Source organism: Arvicola amphibius, chromosome 12, assembly GCF_903992535.2.
Source record: "Arvicola amphibius chromosome 12, mArvAmp1.2, whole genome shotgun sequence".
Taxonomy (NCBI): Eukaryota; Metazoa; Chordata; class Mammalia; order Rodentia; family Cricetidae; genus Arvicola; species Arvicola amphibius.
In genome coordinates, this window is record NC_052058.2 from 46,265,545 (window position 1) to 46,289,416 (window position 23,872).

The following is a 23,872-nucleotide window of genomic DNA, read 5'->3' on the forward strand; positions in this document are numbered from 1 at the left end:
AACAGTGTCTATGGACGCCCACCAGGGGGAAGTGTAAGATTAGCCATTAAATCCCGAACAGCTGCAAATATTGTACATTCACCTTGTCGCAGTGGGTTCATCTCTGCAAACCTCTTCAGGATGTTGCTGACCATCATGGGCGCAGTCGCAGAAGAGTTCTGCTGTCTGGGAATGTCTGCCTGCTGGGTGGTACCTGAAGCCATGTCATAAATGATGGGAACTATTATACTGACAGGTTCTTGGGGAGGGACTGATATCTTCTGAGTCAGTTGAAGAAAGAAGAGCATTTTGGATTTCAACACCACGGCCGGTGTCCCAGGAGGTGCAATCGGCGGTGCGCTGGGAGGGATGGTGAGGCAAAACTGAACATTCCATTGTAGCTGTGTCGCTTGGTCTGGGAACAGCTCCAACTTCATAATGTGCACACAGTCACGGAGGATGTGTGTTGGCGCTCCCAACAGCTTGGTGAAGGCTATGAGTGTGTTGGCTTTAAACGGTGGTCCTGCAACTCTTGTTTCGAAGAATTTCTCCAACACTTGAAGCTCATCAGGTTTCCACTGTCCGGCATTTTCAGGTGTTACTTTCAGCTGAAGGGTCTGGTTGGTTTTGGGACTAAGGGCTACTCTGCATTTCAGGGCATCTGTCTTGAACATGATCACACCGGGTTCGTTGGAATTGATCAGCTGCAACGTTTCCTGCTGAATAATCCGCTGAAGGTGTCGTCTCATGATGACAGATCCAAGGAATCTCTCAAGCGGCGAACAGAGGTAACTGCCTGCCAGGCCAGGCACAAGGCCCGGCGTTGGAGAGGGTAACAGTAGGACATTCAAGGCACTGTGAGTGAGGATGGTGGGTATGGATGCTGCCCAGGAGCGCTGAGGTAGTTTGCGAGGCGGAGGCATGTTGGTTGGCATTGGCTGGGAACTTGTGCCAGCTCGAGGGGAATGAGAAACATCGGGAACAGGAGAATGTAGAGACGGGTTGGCTGGTGACATTCCAGGCAAACGGGTTGCTGGTGAGGGTCCAGACACTTGAGGAGATCCAGGCCAGTTTCCTGCTCGACCACTCGGTGACACCATAGTGTACGGAGAACTAGGGTCAAGGGCTCCTGGAGACTGGGTGTGGATCATAGACGGAGACTGATTCACTGTGGTGTGGTAGGACGCAGGAGGGGAAGTAAGAGGGTAAACGCCTGAACTTCCTGGCTGCTTTGGAAACGGCTGCTGCTGAGGTGGCTGGAGCTGTGATATTAAAGAGTCCATTATATCCCCTCCTATAGGAGAAGGGGGGTTATCATCCTCGTTTACAGATCTTCTCCGAGCATCCTGGTTGCTATCAACAAACATGTTCAGGAATGTCTTCAATCCGGGCGCAGGATAGAAGCCTTCAACTAACTTGCTGTTATCAAAAAGACTATAGGCACCATCCCGTATTGCCACGACCCCTCGACTACAGCAGTATATATCAATGCAGTACATGTTCCTGAAGGCCAGTCTGACGTGGGTGGATGACTGCGGTAGAATGGAGAAACACTGGTAGGCAGTGTTAGTTCGCTGAGTCAAGCCCAACATTGGCACAGTAGGGAGTTTGTTGATGGCATTCAGCGGCGCCTGAGTATCAAACAGCACCTGTAACAGCTGAACCACATTCGGTGTTTTGTTGAACATTTCTTGAAGCTGGTGGAGAATGGTATTGTGACAGTTACTGCACCCAGAGTTTGGGCCAACTGTTCCCAAAGAAATGTGAAATTTCTGGTGAATGGAATTCCACTGGATACTAATTGAGCTTCCTTTGGTGGTTCCATAACACAAGACGAGTTTTCGGTAATTATAAACACGAACTTCGGAGAAAATATTCAGATGAGCAGGTATGTCTGGTAGAGAACGTGCAAACTCCAACACACATTCATATAATCGGGCAATGCTGCTCCAGTCATTAAGAAACATTTCAACCACTTTTCTACCACCAACAGGTTCAGACAGCAGATTTTCATACGTGAGGTACACACGCCGGGATGGTCCTTGCTCCCTGGTGGAAGTGCCATTGAGCGGACAGTTTGCGAACACTAACTCTGCCACCCAGGTGCGGTTGTTTCTGCCTTGTAATCGGAAAGTGCAATCAAGAAGAGAGCGGTCCAGGGCCTTCTGGGTGTCCTCGTTTACTCCCTTACAGGGAGGAATTTTTAACAAGCGAATTGCGTGGCTGAAGCCGTCACCTTCCACTTGCACTCCCTGATGTGGTATCTCCAGGTTGGACAGCTCCAATCGAAGCCCTACAAATGGCATGTTGGTGTCACACATAGCGACAAAATGAGCTAGAACTTTATCAAAGGCACACGTGTCTCCTGACAGTTTGGCTTTCTTGCTTTCTACTGGACACGGGTCATCAGACCATTTGTGCTTGGTACCAGTTCTGGTCTGTTTCCCAGTCTTCGTGGAGGAAACCATGTCCTGGATGTTGTCCTTGAATTGCTGCAGCAGCAGTGCCGTGACAGGGCTGTCTTCACCATCCGGAGTGCTCACAGACATGACGTAATACTTGTAGTCTAGCTGAGTGGGCTTATTGGGAGCCTCAAGCATTTCCACAACAATGTAGTACTGTGGAAGGCGGGTAAGCTTAATGAACAGCTTGTTCTTGGAGAGGTTTCCAATGGGATGCGTTGAGCAGTTGGAAAGCTGCAGCGTTTCTGTGGTTACCGTAGGCAGATGTTTTATAGACTGCTTGCAACGCCGCTGTCCAAGCCAAAACTTTAGCTGCTGGATCCAAGGGATGATCCGCTTCATATCATCATTCACAGATTTTTCCATGTCCTCCAGAGTGGCCTGGTCAAGTCCATAAAGCATCAACTGGAACATTCCAGAATGCAAATCGACAAAAACGTGCAGGCACTCCGAATTACCACAGGGCTCCAAGATGGGAACAATAAGAGCCGGAAGTGCAGTCTCTATGGAAGAGTTTTCGTTAGCGTTGAAGCTTCTAAGAACGGCCTTCAGTTCCTGCAGCTTCTGGTGGGCTCTTGCATGGACACTGTCAATCAGGAGCTTTTCTATTGACAGGTGGTCAATCTTCATAGCTCTTTCGACTAATTTAGAATCCGAAGCTGGCAAAGGAGGATCGTGAAAAATCTGTAAAGGCTTGGAGACATCATTCTCATCCATTTTAATTGTAACCTTGTGAACAGACGCTGTGCCTGTTTTTCTTCCTAGAACCTGTTGGTTCCAAACTGAGAGAGAGAGGCACTTTCCAGCATGATACCTGTCCACTTGCACAAGGTCACCCCACCTCTCTCGGATTAACATCAGAGTCTGGGAGTGTAACACTTCTAACTGAAGAGACAAGCAGAAGCAATGCAGGCAGTTGTACATGTCCTGAAGAGGCTTCTCATCAGCAAAAAGCCTGGACTGCACCAACTGATGGAGAAAGTCGATTTGCATGCTATGAACCAAAGCTCGGCCATCTCCCGTTTCCTTATCCTCAACTAGGATTTCTAGCTTGAGAAGGCGCCACGGGACTTCTGGATCATCCCCCATTACTGTCAAGGTCGCCTCGAATTCTCCATCAACTCGAAACTTCACGCGGCCATTTGCCACTGTAAGATTCGCGAGCTGCGGAGGAAGCTCTGTTGTGACAAGCCGATGTCTGAGAATCTGATTAAGCTGATGAAGCGTGGCTTGTTTCTCAGTTTTGGTAATGGGGTCTGGAGGAATAATTTTATCCCTGATGCAGGTTGGAAGTCGTGGATAAGACCCAGTAGTCAGCACATCAATGGCATACGGGATAGCAAAACTAGGCAGGCGTGCGTGGATCAGTGCATCTCTAGCTAAGGAGGCCAAGCGGTCAGCGGTGTCCACAAACAAGAGAGCTTGCTGATCCAAAAAGCTAGAGATCATCGCACACTTTTCTACTTTGCCAGCATCATTAGCCCATTTGACTAAAGCTAATAATCGAACGAAGAGTTGCCGGGTCCGGCTAGCAAACTGTACAATTTCTATTTTCCTTTCCACATCAGATTTCCTTGGTAATAAGTCCGTCAATACCATGAGCTCCGAGTAGGCCCGGTGCAGCAGAAATTCAATGAGCGTGCTAAGCCGGTAACCAGGGCTAGCTGCGGCCGCAGCTGCCGCCGCCAGCGCGGCTCCCGGCGGCGGAGGAGCCGGGGCGGACGCCGAGCCGCTGCCCCCGCCCGGAGGAATCACCTGGTGGTTCTCCTGCTGCACTGGGGCCATGGCGACGCACAGCCAGGCTCGGCGCGACCGATGCGGCCTGGAGCCTCCTCCCCGGGGTCGGTGACCTTACCAAGGCGGCGCGGGTAGAGCGGCCGCCGATCCCAGCGCCAGGCCGTCTCCGAACAGGAAGCTGAGTCCGGGCTGCGGAGGCCCGCCCCTAAAATAGGCCGGGCCGAGACGAGCGCGGGCCGGGAGGGCGGAGGGGCGGGCCGGGAGGACCGGGGGGCGGGCCGGGAGGACCGGGGGGCGGGCCGGGAGGACCGGGGGGCGGGCCGGGAGGACCGGGGGGCGGGCCGGGAGGACCGAGGGGCGGGCCCGCCGCCGCGGAAGGGAGTGAGCTCTAGAGATTTAAGTGCAGGGCTTATAAAGTCTGATTATAGCAAACGAACAGCCATGCTAATGAGTTTTCACCACATGCTCTGAAGCAGCCCTGTTGCTGAGTGATACAGAATTGTTCCATCTTGTACATGTTGGTCAAGCAGAAATGGAGGGAAGTCGTCACCGATCACGGGGAAAATCCATTCATAGACGTTTCATAAAATGACTACGCAATTGCTTCATAAGAACAATTACAAAAATATGTGCAAAGTCTCCTGGAGATACTCACAGATATATAGTGCGTCATCAATGTATAGGATGGGTAAAGGTACTAGGGACATAGGCTTGGTTTCAAATTCCTATTTTTACTGTATGAACTTTAGCAGATAATCTTGTGCCTCAGTTTCCTTAAATATACTTAGCCATGTGGCTACTGTGAGATAATTTACAACACAAAAGCTTATAGCTTTTTTTTTTTTATAGAGGCAACCCATGATGTTTCTGTTTATTCAAGGACATTTTTAATTTTCAGTTGATCCCTGTGGCTGCTTTCTCAAGCACTGTCGGTCTTGGTCTGCTCACCCACAAGACCGGTTCCTCTGCTCTCTCAGAATCAGCAGGAACTGGCGACACCAACATTCCAGACAGGCTGAGGCAATCACAGAGGTCCATCTTCACCGCACAGACAGAAGCAGGAATTTGTAATCTCAATTCTACAGACTGAGAAACTAAATGCTTAGAAAAACTGTCACCTGTTTGGTCCAACAGAACTAAAAAATATGAAGAAGCCCAGACTTAAACCCAGGTTTTCTGACCCCAAAATTTTGCTCTTATTGCAGTAAAAGGAACAAAACGAAAGTAAAACTACTCTTGGTAACATCTGAGGAACAAAGAAACTATATTTCTGATGAGAGGGTGGTCCTGGGTCTTCACTTTTCTTTGAATAAAGCACAGATTGAATTCTCCAATATTATAATGACATTTCTAATAGATAAAAACTAAAATATAAGCAGACACACTGAGGGCCATACATAACCAAAGTCAACTTAACAATGAAGAATATCAAAGGTCCAATCACAAACTATACTACAAACCCATAGTAAGAAAAATAGATACCAGCATTAAAAATATATGCAAACTAATAGACTAAAATAGAGGACCCCCCACAGTAAAATCACAGTTACAGCCACCCATATTTTTGATAAAGGTGTCAAAAGCATTCACTAGAAAAAACACAGCCTCTTCTAAAAATTGTTCCTGGAAAATCAGATGTAGCTCTGTATAAGAATTACATTAAGCCCAGCGGTGGTGGCACACGCCTTTAATCCTATCACTCGGGAGGCAGAGGCAGAAAGATCTCTCTGAGTTCAAGGCCAACCTGGTCTACAAGAGCTAGTTCCAGGACAGGCTCCAAAGCTACAGAGAAAACCTGTCTCGAAAAAAAAAAAAAAAAAAAAAACAAAGGGGAGGGGTGGGAAGAATTACATTAGACCTGGCTCTCTCGTCCTGAACAAATCAGTTCAAATGAATCCAATCTGTGAACATAAGCCCTGAAGTTTAGAAATTCTATGGGAACGTATAAAGGAAAGACATTGAACACAGGCAAGGACTCTCAGAAATCTAATAACACACGAAACACTCCCCAAAATGACACATAGGGTTGTGTGAAATTGAAAACCATTAGCAAAGTGAGGAGACAGCCTACCAAATGAGAAAAATAATGCTACCTAGCAGTGTTAAGATGGGAAATTAGTATCCAGAATTGAAAAGAACCATAAATATTAAGGCCAAAATTCAAATGACAAGTTTATCAACCAAGCCCTTAAGGTGCTCATGACACAGGCCACACCAACAGCACCAACCCAAAAACTGGAGTCTTGTTCTGGAAGGGTCTGTCCTTCCATAGGAAGACTGACAATCATCAGCTGGTCCTTGAGGTTTGCTGCCATGGGCCAGGAAACAAGGAGAACTGAGAGTGTGCTGTAGGCAGACATTAGGGGAAGCAGCAGGATCTGAACTCGGTAACAGTGGCTCCAGCATTAAGACACTTACTAATCGCCAGGCGGTGGTGGCGCACGCCTTTAATCCCAGCACTCGGGAGGCAGAGGTAAGTGGATCTCTGTGAGTTTGAGGTCAGCCTGGTCTACAAGAGCTAGTTCCAGGACAGGCACCAAAGCCACAGAGAAACCCTGTCTTGGAAAAAAAAATCCAAAAAAAGAAAATGACACTTACCAATCTCTTACACACACTGAACACATGTAAATGAACCTTCCTCTAGCATGTTTACTCATTTTGATCATTGATGTGGGATTCCCCTCTGTATGCTGTGAATATGGTTTTATTACCATTGGTTAGTAAAGAAACTGCTTTGGCCCATGGTGGGGCAGAATAGAGCAAGGCAGGAATTCCAAGCAGAAATAAAGGAGAAAAGAAGGTGGAGTCAGGCAGACACCATGTAGCTGCTGAAGGAGAAAGATGTCGGAACCTTAGTGGTAGGCCATAGCCTCGTGGTGATACATAGATTAATAGAAATGGGTTAATTTAAGACATAAGAGGTGGATAGGGTTACTCCTGAACTATTGGCCAAGCAGTGCTGTAAGTAATATAGTTTCTATGTGCTCATTTGGGTCTGGGCGGCTGGGAATGAAAGTGCAATCTCTGTCTACAGATCAGCTTCCTAACTCTAGCAAAATATAAGCATATAATAGCTACATTATAAATAAGCTTGCTTAACAAATATGTAGGCATGTGATCTACATATCCCCTCCTAACATGACAGGAATCAAATTATTAACCCAGGCTAAGGAGATAGCTTAGTTGGTAAGTGTTGCTTTGGAAGTACAACCTGAGTTTGGTCTCCAAAACCCAGATATGAAAGCAGGGCACGAATGTAGACAGAGGCTGCTCATTCGTTCCCAGCCGCTCAGACCCAAAATAATTACATAGAAACTATATTAGTTACAACACTGCTTGGTCTATTAGCTCACACTTCTTATTGGCTAGTGCTTATATCTTAAATTAACCCATTTCTATTAATCTGTGTATCACCATGTGGTTGCGGCCTACCGGTAAGGTTCTGTCTGGCATCCGTGCCTGTCTCCTGCTGGGGCTACATGACTTCTCTCTTTGGCTCTGCCTTTTCTCTTTCTCTTGGAATTCCCACCTTGCCCTATTCTGTGCTGCAGAAGGCCTAAAGCAGCTTCTTCTTCTTCTTCTTCTTCTTTTTTTTTTTTTTTTTTTTTTTTGGTTTTTCGAGACAGGGTTTCTCTGTAGCTTTGGAGCCTGTCCTGGAACTAGCTCTTGTAGACCAGGCTGGTCTCGAACTCACAGAGATCTGCCTGCCTCTGCCTCCCGAGTGCTGGGATTAAAGGCGTGTGCCACCACCACCCGGCTCTAAAGCAGCTTCTTTATTAGCCAATGACATTCACCGTATACAGAGGGGAATCCTGCATCACATGGTTGTATACACTTCTGAGCTCAACATGGAAGAAGTAGAAACAAGCAGGTCCCTGCTGCTTGCTGGCCTACATGGCTCAACCTAGTTGGTGATCTTTAGAACAAAGACAGATTGTCTCAGAAAACATGGTAGATGGTTCCTGAGGAACAACAAGTGAGGTTGACTTTTAGCCTTCACATTCATATATGTTGGCATACACATGCATGCACATGAACATATACCATCACACAGACACAGACACACACACACACATACACTGCTAACTACTTGGGTAAATTAATTACACGTTAATAAAATGTTTTAGATATTGGAAGAAATTCTTTATTTTAACAGAATTAAATATATTGACTATCTCATATGAAATATAATATATATCGTATATATTCCTCTGAAGGAAATGTACTTTATGTAGCTCATAAGAATATCGCAGAGGTAGGAGGAGTACCGGAAGGCATTTCTTGGGACCCCCCCCCCTCCGGTTCAGGTATGAACTAGCTGCTCTTGAAGCTCTAAGTTCAGGAGGGGAAATTTGGACCCCAAAGAGATTTCAAAGCATCAGCCTCTAGACTAGGAAGCGCTCCATGTATTCTCAGCATTTATAGAAATCTGAGATACTTGGTTTTTTTTTCATATTTGAGTTAGATTTTATCCTTCAGACTTAAGTCTGTCTTGTGCAGGTAGCTTAGGGTATTACAGAAAAAAACAACTCACAAAGAGTGCTACACACCATTGCTGGTTGTCTTTCAGAAGATTTAAGTATCCATTTAAGGGACAATATAATCGGTCGTAAAGGATGCCTAGCCCAGGGCACATAGATCACATAGGCCAGCACCACTGAGACTGCAAAATCTCAGACAGCTCTGCCCCTTGCCAGCTCTGTGACTTCCAGTGCCTACTCTCCTTCCTGAGTCATTTCCTAGTCTCTTAATGGGAAGTTGTGACCAAAGTTAGCTGAACGTAATAGCAAGTGTCTGCTAAAATGATGTTTATTTAGGGGAAGTAGAGTTATTTTTATAAAATCGACTCAAGGAACTGACATAGCGATGGACAAACACGTCTTCGATCCATATATTACAACAAACCCGGAAAATAAGGCATTTAATATTTGTTTTCTTATTAATGTTTATACGGATACATTTCCCCCCACACACAAGCAGGGAATACTGACATAAGCTGTCTTAGCTTCTCCACATGAAAGCTAGTGCCCATCTGCAGCTGGGAAGTGCTAGTCTCTCTTTATCTGGATCCACATCCTGTAACATTCAACCCAGAGGCTATTTTCACCCATAGTTCTTTTGCATACCAGGGAGATGCCAAATACTCTCATGACTGGGACCTGTGCAGACAGAAAATCCCCAGATAATTTGGGAGGGGGGAGTCATATATCTGACTTTATTGTAAACAGAAGGTGGTACACTGAGAGTAACAGTTAAAAATTTTTTTTACGAGAGCAAGGACTTGGTGAAGTTGCCCATTGGGTACCCTTAGGGATTCACACTTAGATGCCAGCCCACAGCAGGAGACTCCAAAGCTCCAAAGAGTGAGTTCATCAAGGAGATGAGAAGCTCTTTTGGAGCTATCGTGTATGTAGTTGGCGGAGGCGAACTCATCAACAATGAACTGGCTAGGGAAGGCCATGCCAATAGGTGTAAGCCAGGTTGGTGTAGACAGAGTAGAGAAGACAACCAAGTGGATTGTCCTTGTCATGTCACAGGGATCTGTAGCAAGCTTTGCTGTCAGTCACCAAATCACAAATAATGACACAGAGACTTCTTATTAATTATGAAACCCTGGCCTTTGCTTAGACTTGTCCCACTAGCTCTTAAAACTTAAATTAACCCATTTATATTCATCTATGTTTTGCCTCGTGGCTTTTTACCTTTCTTTTATTCTGTATGGCTGACTCCCTCCGTGTCTTGTTGGCCTCTCCCATGCACCTAGATTCATCTCCTCCTTTCTTTCTCTCTGCCTGGAAGTCCCACCTATATTCTCTCCTAGATACTGGCCGTTCAGCTCTTTATTAAGCCAATCATAGTAATACATCTTCACATAGTGGGCAAATATCCCTGATTTGCTCCATGCAGAATGTATGGCACATGACTTGATACCTGTATATTGGTTGGTTTTGTCCCTGTTTCTGTTAGCCATGATTCTCTGGGTGCCACAGCATTTTTAGCTTCATTCTGGGTCTTTCTGCCAAGTGAGAAACAAACATGCCTTAAGACAAAGTAGAGAAAACTCTGAATGGCCACGGCCAATCATGGCACCTGGCTACAAAGAGATCACACTATTATCTATTGCCCTTATGGGGGCAATGCTTTGGGTAATCACCCTATTGTGGTTTGGGTATGAAATGCTTTATAAAAGTTTGTGTTTTAAAAGGCTTGGGCCTCAGCTGCTGGTGCTTTTGAGAAGCGATGAAACCACCAAGGTACTGACTCCATCAGTTTGTTAATGCCTTGAGTTCCTAGCTGAATGAGCTATTAGAAGGGTGTAGACATATTGAGTTTTCTTTCGAAGGTAAACCTTTATCACAGGCCAGAGTAAACACTTTCGGTTTCTTCCCCTTCGGGTATTTTACCACAGTGTCAGAGGTGACCAGCACATACACCTTGGAAGTCCATTCAGGTCTCCACTACTCCTGTGGGTGCTGTGGGGAAGGGTGACCACGGCCCATGCTGCAGGCCTCTTCTGAGAGTTGTGGCCTCATGAGCAGTTAGGGGCTGTAAGACACAGTGCAGTGCCAAGGATTTTCCTCTGGATTTCTTGTTCCCTTATTGTCTGTGAACTTCAGACTTATGGTAAGGTGAATATAAGAAGAGAAGCTCATTAAACATTGATGTCTTGGGTAGACAGCATCTTTAGACAGGTTTGTTGTTGTTGTTGTTGAGTTAGGGTCTTACTATGTTACTGTGGCTGGCCTGGAACACACTGTGAAGACCAGGCTGATATAAGATTTACAGAGATTTGCCTGTCTCTGCCTCCTAGTTACTAAGATAAAAGGCATGCATGAGGATGCCAGGAAGACTGATCTTCATAGAAAGTGGAGCTTGAATTTCTTTGCTAAAGGTGTGGCCATTTACTGTATGTTTCTTGGAACTAACAATCCAGCTTTTATAAACAGTTTTTGTTTATGACTAGATTATGGATATAATTTTATTCATATTCCATGTATAGTAAGAACCCAGTCTTTGCAAGATCCTTATAGTCACAAAGGGGCTTGATTTAAAGCTCCAGTTCCTCTTGACCCGTACACATTCATGGAAGTCTTAGGTTGTTTTGTTTTGTTTTGTTTTGTTTTGTTTTGTGTGTGCGTGTTTTTTTTTTTGTTTGTTTGTTTGAGACAGGGTTTCTCTGTGTTGCTTTGGAACCTGTCCTGGAACTCACTCTGTAGACCAGGCTGGCCTCGAACTCACAGAGATCCACCTGCCTCTGCCTCCCGAGTGCTGGGATTAACCACCGCTCGGCTTTCATGAAAGTCTTAGGATAACCTCTACAGCACCTCTCTTGTGGGGGACTGAGGATCAGTTTCCATATAAAGTTATAACATCCTGGCAGCATAAAACAGACTGCCCCTTAGCATCAATTTTGACAAACCTTTGCATTCTCCTTTCACAAAGGTCAGGCATATGGTAACCATCACACGGGGTGTGGCTCCTGGGTCTGCACATCCTTCACGGGGCATCCTGCTTCAGGACCCAGGACAGTTGAAGGACGGCATAAGAGATCCACTGCAGCCGGGCGGTGGTGGCGCACGCCTTTAATCCCAGCATTCAGGAGGCAGAGGCAGGCGGATGTCTGTGAGTTCGAGGCCAGCCTGGTCTACAAGAGCTAGCTCCAGGATAGGCTCTAAAACTACAGCAAAACCCTGCCTTCAGCCTCTCTGAGCTAGGTTTTCACCCCAGCATCTGACTCTTGAGTCTTTATTGATAAAATAGAACGATAGAGACTTGGTGAAAAACTACATTTGAGCCAGGCATGGTGGTGCACGCCTTTAATCTCAGCACTCAGGAGGCAGAGGCAGGAGGATCTCTCTGTGAGTTTGAGCCTGGTCTACAGAGTGAGTTCCAGGACAGCCAGGGCTGTTACAGAGAGAACACCTGTCTTAAAAAGACAAAAAAAAAAAAAAAAAAAAAAAAAAAAGAGAAGAAAAAAAAAACAAAGAAAGCTACATTTGATTATAGTGGCAGAAGCAGTTCTGGTAGGATGCAGAAGGCTGGTGGGATGCAGCAGCTGATGGGATTCAGAAGGCTGCCGGGCCTTGACCTGAGCAGCAGGACAGTGAGCTTGCATAACTGAAACAGCAGCAGATTCTGGTGCAACTGCTGTACTGAGGATAATAATAATAATAATAATAATAATAATAATAAAAAATAGCCGGGCGGTGGTGGCGCATGCCTTTAATCCTAGCACTCGGGAGGTAGAGGCAGGCGGATCTCTGAGTTCGAGACCAGCCTGGTCTACAAGAGCTAGTCCCAGGACAGGCTCTAGAAACTACAGGGAAACCCTGTCTCAAAAAACCTAATAATAATAATAATAATAATAATAATAATAATAATAATAAAGCTTCTAGTAGAAGTCTATGCTTCAAAGTGGAATTCAACATCTGTGGTAACCCCCTGGCCTTAGACCCTATGGGTAAGATTCTCTTGGGGGAGGGTAGCTGCCTCAGTTGCAGGGATCAATAAAAGTAAATGCATCCAGTGGTTGTACTAGTTACTTTCGTTGCTTTGAGAAACACCACGACCAAAAGCAGCTTATGAGTTTATTTTGCCTTTCTCTTTCAGAGAGTCCTTAATAGTGGGGGAGGTGTGGAAGCAGTTGGCGGGAACAAGAGACTGGGAGCTCACATCTTCAGCTACACACAGAGAGAACAAAGAAAGAACCAGAAATGGAGAGAGGCCAGAAACTCTCGAAGCCTATCCCTAGTGAGGCACATCCTCAAGTAAGGATTATACCTCCTAAAGGTTCTTTAAGGAGTCCAAACAGCACCACCGATGGGGACCAGGTCTTCAATTAACTGTGTCTCATTCAAACACCACAGTGGGGTGTTATGTAACCATTTCCCATCCCGAAGGCTATTCCAACATGTGCACACAAAAGTAAATACTGTAAAAGCCGTTTTTGGAGAGACTGTCACTGGATTAAACCTAAAAAACACAGGGTCTGCCTTTTCCTTAGAGCAGGCAAAAATGTGGATTTGTAAAGGTAAAGAAGAGAGGTTTTTTTATTCAGGCCTTGCCGCTTAGCTGTTGTGTTAACTTAGTCATTTTTTTCTAAACACGTTATGTTCCAGTTTGCACGCCTGCAATGTGTGCCAATAGAATTTCTTCCTAGCCTCAAGACGGTTAACATCAGAGGGCCTGGAAAAACGTGGCCCCTGTCTCTCTTGTTTCTCTCTTCGGCGTTAGATTTTCACGTCGTTAGAGGATTTCCAGATCCTTAGCTGTTGCAAATGTGACATAAGGAAAACAGCTAAAAAGGAAAAGAAGATATGCAAGAATTGAGACCTAGAGCAAGAAAGCGCTCCGGTGAACTCCCGCCGGTGTCCAGCAGGGAACGCTGCAGGCAGGGGGAGGTAGAGACGCGACCGGAAGTCAGGCTGGCGGCTACAAGACGCCTTCCGCCTCCTCCTGCTTCCGGTGGCAGTGCAGGACGGTGGTGTTTTCCCGCATTTGGCTTCCCTGTCGTTGTCATGCCGCTGGAAAACCTAGAGGAAGAGGGTCTGCCCAAGAACCCCGACCTGCGCATCGCTCAGCTGCGCTTCCTGCTCAGTCTGCCCGAGCACCGCGGGAATGCGGCGGTGCGCGAGGAGCTGATGGCAGCCGTCCGTGAAAACAGTGAGGCCCGGGAGCGCCGAGTCAGCGGCCTAGGCCGGGGCGGTCCGGGTGGCCTGGCTGGGCGTCTCCCGTTGGGGCTTTTCGGGGAACCCTGGGGAGCCCTCCTGCCTCCGAGAGGGCCTTGCCTCCGTGGTTCGCTCCTGCCGCGGGACAAGCCTCAGTGCTGGTGCCCGCAAAGGCTCCGTGGCTCTGGTCCCGACAGTGTTGAGCTCCCTGTCAAGGGACAGCTGGGTCTGTCCCTGACTGCTTTGGAACAGGAGCTGGACAGAGCAACCTGAGGATGTCCCTCCCTGCGGGCTTAATAGAGATTGGCCCTCACGCGGGCCTCCCCGCTTCAATGCCTTAGCTGTGCTATCCCAGGCCCTTAGGCGCCCTTATGGTAGGCGCCTGCTAGCTGACCTTTGGTGAGGTGGGACAGAGCAGGCCGACTCTGACCGTGCACGATTTATGGCTTTTAGATATGGCTCCTTATTATGAAGCCTTGTGCAAATCCCTCGACTGGCAGCTGGACGTGGATCTCCTCAGTAAAATGAAGAAGGCAAATGAAGAAGAGCTGAAACGCTTGGATGACGAGTTGGAGGATGCAGAGAAGAATCTGGGAGAGAGTGAAATTCGAGACGCGATGATGGCCAAAGCAGAGTACCTCTGTCAGATAGGTGACAAGGTCAGTGGAGACGCTCTCTCCTCTCTGGAGGTACAGACTGATTGATATTGGGTAATATCTCACTGCATAAATGAGCTTTTTTGTTGTTTTTTTTTTTTTTCTAGACAGCGTTTCTCTGTAGTTCTGGCAGCCTTGGAACTTGCTCTGTACACCAGGCTGACCTCGAACTCGCAGAGATCTGCTTGCCTCTGCCTCCCAAGTTCTTAAAGGCTTGGGCCACCATCGCCTGGCAAACCTTTTTTGAAGGAAGGCTAATCATGTTTACAGGCACTGAGGAGTCCGTACAAGGACAGTTAGTACATGATTATGTTGTAGCACCCGGTTCCTGCCCTGAACCGAAGCCAGGTGTATATTAGTTCTTGTTTCTGTGTCATTATAAGCTTAAGTGCACATGGAACTAGAAAGGTGGCTCGGTGGTTTAAGAGTGTACTGTTTTGTGGAGTACGTGAGCTCAGTTCCTAGCACCCACATCAAGAGGTTGGCAACTCTAGACCCAAGGGGCTCTGATGCCTTTAGCCTCCAGCGGCACCTGCGCTCATGTGCACGTACCCCCAAACAGACACAGACACATGCATGTGCTTGAAAATAATAAAAATAAATCTCCAAAACAAGTGCACGAACAGAGGTTTTACTCACTCCCTTTCTAACATGGGGGCCATTGACAGTAGTTCACTTGGTTGGGAAGCATTTACTGTACATTTTAAAAGATGTACAGTAGGGAGCTGGAGAGATGGCTCAGGGGTTGAGAGCATTGCTTGCTCTCACAGATGACCCAGATTCATAAGCATCCACAGGACAGTTTATAGCCCTTTTTAATTCCAGTTCTGGAAATCCAGCACCCTCTTCTGACCTCCGCTGGCATCAACCAGGCAAGCCTGTGTACAGGTATAATACAACACTCATGCACATAAATCTAAAAGATTTAGTAGTATTTTCCATTCTAGGGTCTAAGACATTAGATGTGGCCGTCTGACTTTTCTTACTCTCTACTTTGAGAGAAAAGCTCTTTTGTTTTGCAGTTACGCACGTGTGTGTGTGTGTGTGTGTGTGTGTGTGTGTGTGTGTCTTGTAGAGAATGAGTAGTAAGCACTGGTTTTGTACTTGAGGCCACAGTGTGTTCCAGGAGTCCCCTCATCCTGTCGTCTGTCACCACACTTGAGAGAACATCTTCAACATCCTGGCTCCCTGCTGTCATCCCCCTGTGGAGCAGGCTGTCTGTGGTTGCAGGCCACGCACGTTGTTTCAGCTGCCTTTGCTTTAACTAGCCATAAAAGCTGTTTTTTTTTTTTTTTAAACAAATTGCTGAGGTGAAAAACATGTTCCCATGTCTCCTTGTGATTATACGCCAGTGTTGCTTTAGCATACTGATTAGTGAGGAGGTGAAATTGCTGGGACGGTGAGCATTTGTTTTCTTATGTATGACCAGTCATTTTACATAACTCTTGTGTTGGATTCACTCCTTAGTATTTAGATGTAGGATGACATGGTTCCAATATTTAAAAATAGTGTGAGCTCTTGGGTATGATTTTTTGGCTATATTCCTAGCCTGAGTAGTCACTATTTACTGCTCCTTCAGGTTTTTTTTGCTTTTTTTTTGTATAAAATAGGATGTGTTTCTACCTCATGCTGATTAAAGGTAGAGGCAAAGGGTTTAGAATTGCACTAGCAAGGAAGGACTTGAATTCTAAGTTGTTGAATTTAAAACTTTATTTTCTCTCTCTCCCTCCCTCTCTCCCTCTCCCCTCTCCTCTCTCCTCTCTCCTCTCTCTCTCTCAATGTACCTGGAAGGACAACAGTAGGTGCTGGGAAACAAACTCTTATATTTTTGGTTGTGAGCCTAGCCTTTAGCTGAGCCATCTCTCCAGGCCAAAACCTGGAAACATAGAAGCATTGAAAGTATTGAGTATGGTTTGGTTTGAAAGAGTAATCTGTGTTCTATGTGATGTGAGATTTCAGAGAGTGATCTGTGTTCTATGTGAGTGAGATTTGAAGGTTTGGTTCAGGTCTTGAATTTCATCTAGAATATGGCTGAGTTAGCAGCAGGTGATTATGGTTGTGTGGTGATGCAAATTCCTTCTATGTTGGTTCAGAGGCGTTTTCCCAAAAAGGAAAGTTCAGGTTTTATATTTTGACAGTTTCTACATGTTTAATGGATGCAGTGGGTTTTCTTATTGTTTGCAAACTGATTTTTAGGATGTTTGGTTTGTTGCAGATTGTGAGTGGAGTCCTCTAGCATAGCCTCATTGTCCTTTCGTTGGGCTCCCGTGCTTACCTTCATTTTTGATAGAAGATGGCATAAACTCACCTCTATTTTAACTTTACTCTGCAAACTGGCAGTCATTGTTTCTCCCCTAACCCCCTTTGCCTAGTGAGGACTAGTACTGCAGACCCAAGGCTGGGTACTGGGTACACTGCTTTTATACATCTATGAAGCATGACTAATAATAACTGAAACAAACTAGCTAGTCTGATTTTATCAGTGTGTTGTAAAGAGCAGGATCATTTTATTTCAGTTCTTAGAGATGAAATTGTATATTCATGGTTTCAATGGTATTTAATCAGTGACACAAGTCTCTTCTTAAAATGATTGATAATTTATAGGGAAATTATTGTGAAGTAACATAGTTGTTAAAGGCACAGGCAGTGAGGCTGTGGAAACAGCAGTGCTGTTGTGTGTGGTCAGTGGTTTCCATGCGTTGTTCTGAGTGCAGTGTACTTGGTGTTGTCTACATTTTGTCCAGCCAAAGGAACCCTCGGTCCTTACTCCAAGTACAGCATTGACCCTCCCTCTCCCTGTCTTCTCACTTCATCTCTCCTTCCTGTTTTCCTGGCCACTCTTGCCAGGGAAATCTGGGAAGTTGATGGCATTGCTAAATTGTATACTTTTCCCCCTTTGGTCTTGAATTTGACAGGAGGGAGCTCTGACAGCCTTTCGCAAGACGTACGATAAGACTGTGGCCCTGGGTCACCGACTCGATATCGTGTTTTATCTGCTAAGGATCGGCCTCTTTTATATGGATAATGACCTCATCACTCGGAACACAGAAAAGGCCAAAAGGTAACATTAGCAGGGGGATAAGCTTGGAGGTTATGCGCTGATAATAAGTTGGTAGGCCTAAGCTTACCCATTTTGTTTTGTTTATAGTTGGGAGTTTGACTTACTGAAATACTTAAGTTAGAAGTTTGTTTTTTTTTTCTTCAAGAATTAATCTGTTTCTTTTGTGTTATTTGCTAGCCTAATTGAAGAAGGTGGGGACTGGGACAGGAGAAACAGGCTGAAAGTGTACCAAGGTCTGTACTGCGTGGCTGTCCGTGACTTCAAACAGGCTGCGGAGCTCTTTCTTGACACAGTTTCTACATTTACGTCCTATGAGCTCATGGATTATAAGACGTTTGTGACTTACACAGTTTACGTCAGTATGATTGCCTTAGAAAGACCAGATCTTAGGGAAAAGGTAAAAAAAGAAAGCATAATACCCTTTTAAAGACTGTTTCATGCTTTCCTAGTTTAAAAACACAGAAATGATTAAAATGTGTTTATTGGTTTTTGTTTTTGCTTTTTTTCATACCTAGGTCATTAAAGGAGCAGAGATTCTTGAAGTGCTGCACAGCCTTCCGGCAGTCCGGCAGTATCTGTTTTCTCTCTATGAATGCCGCTATTCGGCTTTCTTCCAGTCATTAGGTAAGGATTGATGATTTGTCTTCATCTGCTGGTCCTATGGATAAATAAACAAAACTGGGTTTTTCACATGTGAGAGATACAGGGGTCTTTGATAACTGGAGGTCTTCACTCATTTTCTGCCTGTTTTGCTTAGTGGAATGTCAGCAACCTTGATGTGTTTTTGTCTGTCTGCATATGTAAGAATGATTGTGTGTTATGCACATGTATGCCAAGGTGTGATGTGAAAGTCAGAGGACAATTTCAGAGTTTCCTTCCTTTCCCCACATGGGCCCTGGGGATTGAGCGCAGGGCATCGAGTTTGGCAGTCGATGCCTTTACTACTGTGCTAGATTGGTCTGAGTTTTGTTTTTGTTTCTTGTTTGTTTTTTTTATTTTTCGAGATAGGGTTTCTCTGTAGCTTTGGAGTCTATCCTGGAACTAGCTGTTGTAGACCAGGCTGGTCTCAAACTCACAGAGATCCACCTGCCTCTGACTCCCGAGTGCTGGGATTAAAGGCGTGCGCCACCACTGCCCTGCTGACTTTTTTTAAAAAATATTTATTTATTTATTACGTATACAATATTCTGTCTGTGTGTATTTCTGCAGGCCAGAAGAGGGCACCAGACCCCATTACAGATGGTTATGAGCCACCATGTGGTTGCTGGGAGTTGAACTCAGGACCTTTGGAAGAGCAGGCAATGCTCTTAACCTCTGAGCCATCTCTCCAGCCCCTGAATTTTGTTTTTTTAAAGTGGTGTTTAAAATAATAGAAAAAGAATGTATGACAAAGAGCTGTGTGGTTAGCAAAGCCTAAACTTTTGGTGTCTGACCCTGTGACCTGGGAGTTTGTCTGACCTGACTTTACTCTTGAGGAACAGAGCGAATATGTGCAGATGGTTTACTATTAGGTCTGTGGGGAAGATGTAGGGAATTCTGAATCTCTTGAGACTGAGATTAATTAATCATCACTCCATTCAAGGATTTTTTTTTTAAATAATGTAATAGCTAGGTCTGTGAATTGAAAATATAATCTGCATACAATTCTTGTGTTCCTTAACGACTAATTTACAGAGCCCCGTGCACACCAGTGTGCTTCTTTTGAGGACTAAACTCCCTCCTGGCCGTTTGGTTTGCTACTGATGGCTAAATTTCTAAGATAATAAAGGCAACCTCCTCTGGATTTCCCTAAAGCTGATTATTGACAATTGCTGCTGCTGTTTTGTAAAAAGTGTGTTTTTCTAGTGAAACAGAATTGATGAATTTGGTAGCTTTTGGATGTAAAGGCTTCCACCTTTCCCACTCACTCCATTCTTACCCTCCAGGAGTGTGCTGTTGAAATCACAGTCGTAAGTGACTCCCGTGGACCAAGTGCAGAGCTCAACCAAGTGGAGCTCCTTAGAGCTTCTTCTTGTTGAAGGGCTTCTGGGACGTACCCTGTGTCTACTGATGGAAGATCTCTAAGGTCTTAACTTAGCCCTGTAAAGTAATCTTGCTTTGAAAGTGCAGGTAGCTCAGCTGTCACACCCAGTTCCTTAGGTGGGTGGAATCTGAGAGATGGAGTATTAATACACTTTGACCCCGCTGCCCCTAGAAAATCGGAGCCAGTTTCTGCGCACATCACCTGTACTTCTCTCACTTAGAGTATTTTGAAAGCACGCGTGTCCGTCCACATTTTAGAAGACTGGAGGAGCGCGCGTCTCCGTGGCCTGTCCCCCTCACTGGATGTGGACAGCCTCTGTTTTTCAGTTGGTTCTCGTGGCTCCAGACGGACAGAGCTTTGTTTTCTTTGGCTTCCTTTCAGTGACTGACTGCTTTTGGTGGTCCCTGCCTTGTCCCTGTCATCTTTTAGGAACTTTATCTGGGTCTGTGCTCTGCAGATTCCTGGTTGTAGTCCTGACCCCTCCTTGATAGCTTTGCTTGTCTGATGGCACATCCACTTGAATAGTGACACAGCATGTCTGAACCTCATTTTTTACCCTCTAAAGAAATAACTGCCCAAAAGACTACAGCCAAAATTATTGCTTTTCCTGGGATTTTCAGCTTGTTCACACCAAATTCCCTTATTCATCTTGTCCCTACCCTCTTAAACTTGTGCAGTTTTTTCTTATTCATCCTGCCTTGGCACTTGTGCTTACTAACTCTGCTCTCTAGTAGTAATTTCTGCAAGTTTCTCAGAGGTCTTTGCTCTCTATTGCCCCGGCCGAGGGCTTCGTAACCATGTGGCTACTGCCATTTTCTGTATATGACTTACTAATTTTGTATCATGTTTTAGGATCCAGAGCAGAAGAATTTAGTAAGATGATTTATATTCCTGTGGTTTGCCCATTAATATCTCATGTACACTTTGGTCTTCAGTTTTATTATCAATTTACTGCTACGTAAGCCTTGTAGTTTATAATTTGTCCTCAGGCTGGAGAGATGGCTTAGTGGTTAAGAACACTGACTCCTCTTCCAGAGGACTCAGGTTCAGTTCCTAGCACCCACATGATGGCTCACAACTGTCTACAACTCCAGTTACAGAAAACCCAGCAAACATACATAGAATAAAAAAAAGTTATTATAATTTGTCCTCAAACTTTACATTTCTGATAATAGGTTTTATTACTCTCTATTGCTTGTTTTGTGGTGTCATAAAAATGTCTTTTTGGTTCTTGTCTTTCATCTATCACTGTCCCTGCTATAATTATAAATGAAACTACTCAATTTTGCTTGAGTACATAAAAAGTTCTGCAATGGAACATTTTTATGCTGTAATCTGGGGGTAGTTCCAGTAGGTCTGTCTTTGCTGCTGCCCGTCCGTTGTTGGACGGTATAGAAGAACAGTGATCCATACTGGACTCAAAGCTGCTGGATGCCAGTTCCTTAGGTGAGAGGAAGACTTGTAATTTGTCATCTTATTTATTGTAGCTATCGTGGAACAGGAAATGAAAAAGGATTGGCTTTTTGCGCCACATTACCGATACTACGTAAGAGAAATGAGAATTCATGCGTACAGCCAGCTGCTGGAATCCTATAGATCATTAACCCTTGGCTATATGGCAGAAGCGTTTGGCGTGGGTGTGGAATTCATTGACCAGTAAGTTTAACAAATTTATGCATAAAAACTGCCTTTTAATGTGGTTTTCTACATTTTTTTGAATTTACATTGCTTTCCTCAGTTTTACGAAGGAAAATAAAGCAAAGACTTTTTCTGAAGTATTGTTTTAACAGAGGCGTCTGCCCTGTGTGACTTCCTTGGCGTACACTTCCCATTGAGACGAGAAAGTGCAAGGCTGGGAAGTGCTTTGCTCGAGTCATTTCACCAGTTCCCCGGGGCTGCAGAGGAGCGCTCTGCACTGCGCACAGTGCTGCCCAGACCTTCTGTTATGTCTGTATTTAATGCCATTTCCTGTGATAGTGTGGCAGTTAGGTTGATGACAGAATGTGGAAGCAGAATCACTGATTGATCAGATACTGAGCTGTTGGTTGGTGCTGCTGTGGACTCTTAATGCACTGTAACAAACCTCAGATCAAATCAGCAGTATAGATAGCACAGTTGGGAAGTGCGTCAGATATGGCATGCCTGAAGAGGTAAAGTGTGCTGTGACTTAGAAATGTCAGACATGTGAAGCTCTCCACATGTAAAAAAGGAAAAAGCAAGAACAGCTTAAAGATGGGAGCAAGTTGTAGCATAGCTAAGGTGTAGCAGTTGACTGTGGTCTTAGAGTTTAAGACCTGTGTGCTAGGGGACGCCATTGCAGGGTTTTTACTGCAGAGCACCATGGTCCACAGTGGAAAGTGGTGCGCTTTGCATTTAAACCTGACTATTCTCTTGTGTCGTATACATTTTTAAATTATAGTTTATTATAAAACCCAAAGGAATTCTAAATTGTACAGTGAATTTTGTATTACACTTTCTGAACACATAATAACTTCCAGGCAAGTTTCAGACGTCAACCGATGTTCCTAGGATCTGACTCCTAATTGTCTTGGGGTTTAGCTTGTCTTCACTGAGATGTATAGATCTCTAAGTCACTCAAAGCCCCTGTCGAGAGGTTCACTTGTTAGCTTTTCAAATGACCCTTACCAGCATAGAAGGGCAGTATCCCACATTTTACTTTCTAGGCTGGTCACCATCGCAGGCCGTGTCAGCTGGGTTTCTCGTGGGCTGGCGGGAGGAGACTCATGAGCGCAAGGACGAGACCTGCTTTCTTGTTCTGTAGCCCTGGCTAGCCAGGTACTCATGAAAGCAATCCTCCTGCTGCAGCATCCTGAAAGCTGACGTTACAGTTGCTCCCCCTTTAGCCTTAAAGTGTGCACTAGAATAAGGGGGCAGTGTGAGACTCAACACAGCAGCTCACAGGTGATTCACTGAAGTGGCTGCACAGAGACTGTGTAGTTCTCTGAAAATTGTGCTGAGAAATGGAGTCAAAAGCAGAGTTTGTTGTTGTTTTTTCCCATTTGTGTTCTCAGACAGCATAAGCAAGAGCGGAAGAAACTGGATAGTGTTTAGAAGGAATAAGCTGTTTCTCCAATACAGGTGGCTGTTGCATTTGTAGTCAGGGTTTGTTGGTTCTAGCAGTTTATTTCTGCCTGGTTTCCTCTGAGCACTGTATCTGTGGTATTTTATATATATGTGGTAGCTGAAGCTTGAGGAGAAGGAGATCTCACCTCTAAGACAGAATTCATTTCTTTTGATTGTTCTCTGAAACTAACGGTGGATTGTTTTCCTTTTTCTGAATCAGGGAACTGTCCAGGTTTATTGCTGCTGGAAGACTACACTGCAAAATTGATAAAGTCAACGAAATAGTAGAAACTAACAGGTACTCCTATTATCCCATCATCTGTGTTTGCTGATAATAGGGGAGTTTAAGTGCCTGTGTACACAAGTAGGTCAGCTCTTGTTTGGACTCATCTGGCTGCTAAATAATTTATTGTTTTCCTTAACTTTATAGACCTGATAGCAAGAACTGGCAGTACCAAGAAACCATCAAGAAAGGAGACTTGCTGCTGAACAGGGTTCAGAAATTGTCCAGAGTAATTAACATGTAAAACTATTTAAAAATGTATTCTTACAGATGTTACTTGAAGTTTTCTTTCATTAAATTTCTTCATTGTGTGCCCACTTCAATAGCATCAAATAAATACACCAGTTTTTTATGTTGAATTTCTTTTCTTAAACATAAATGTCTTTATGGGTCCACCAATGCCAACTGAATTATTAATGGAAAATGTTCTTTGTAGTGAAGGGAGCAGCGGGTTCCTGCTGCCCAGCTCCCGGCAGCCTGGCTAGCTTATGCCCCGAAATAACAACACACAAACTATTCATTTAAACACTGCCTGGCCCATTAGTTTCAGCCTCTTATTAGCTAATTCTTACATCTTGCTGTAACCCATATTTAGTAATGTGTGTAGCACCTCGAGGTGGTGGCTTACCAGGAAAGATTCAGCATGTCTGACCTGGCTGCTGGCTCCATGGCAATTGTCTCAGAGAGGAGAGGCATGGCATCTGTCTGAGGTGTCTGCCCCATTGCCTTCTTCCCAGCATTCTGTTCTGTCTACTCCACCTATCTAAATCCTGCCCTATCAAAAAGCCAAGGCAGTTTCTTTATTAACCAATGAGAGTCCTCCATCAGTTCTTCAGCTTTTGCCTGTCCGTGTAGTCCACAGTATAAAGGCTGTAGTCAGGTTTACTCACTGCAACTCTGCCTTTTTAGTAAATTAGGG

At 45.0% G+C, this 23,872-nt stretch overlaps 2 protein-coding genes across 2 annotated transcripts in view; one reads left to right on the forward strand and one right to left on the reverse strand.

The window, feature by feature from the left end:
- LOC119827686 (mediator of RNA polymerase II transcription subunit 14-like) overlaps positions 1–4,341 on the reverse strand; it is a 29,672-nt gene extending 25,331 nt beyond the window's left edge. Inside the window, exon 1 of the mRNA XM_038349515.1 lies at positions 83–4,341. Coding sequence (XP_038205443.1) covers positions 83–4,226 — 4,144 coding nt within the window. The 5' untranslated portion in view covers positions 4,227–4,341. The remainder of the gene's footprint in view (positions 1–82) is intronic.
- Positions 4,342–13,622: 9,281 nt separating this feature from the next.
- Positions 13,623–23,312, forward strand: Psmd6 (proteasome 26S subunit, non-ATPase 6). Its single transcript, XM_038350074.1, has 8 exons — positions 13,623–13,841; positions 14,300–14,505; positions 17,418–17,563; positions 17,741–17,960; positions 18,079–18,187; positions 21,074–21,242; positions 22,891–22,968; positions 23,101–23,312. Exons 1-8 carry the CDS (start codon positions 13,697–13,699, stop codon positions 23,195–23,197), a joined length of 1,170 nt encoding a protein of 389 aa, XP_038206002.1. The 5' UTR covers positions 13,623–13,696; the 3' UTR covers positions 23,198–23,312.
- The last annotated feature ends 560 nt before the right edge of the window (positions 23,313–23,872 follow it).

What these genes read in the sequence shown, in the direction of transcription:
- Psmd6 (XM_038350074.1), top strand. Translation starts at nt 13,697, where the DNA reads ATGCCGCTGGAAAACCTAGAGGAAGAGGGTCTGCCCAAGAACCCCGAC. An exon ending in GGCAGCCGTCCGTGAAAACA is followed by an intron (nt 13,842 to 14,299) that starts GTGAGGCCCGGG and finishes TATGGCTTTTAG; the next exon opens with ATATGGCTCCTTATTATGAA. An exon ending in GAAATAGTAGAAACTAACAG is followed by an intron (nt 22,969 to 23,100) that starts GTACTCCTATTA and finishes TTAACTTTATAG; the next exon opens with ACCTGATAGCAAGAACTGGC.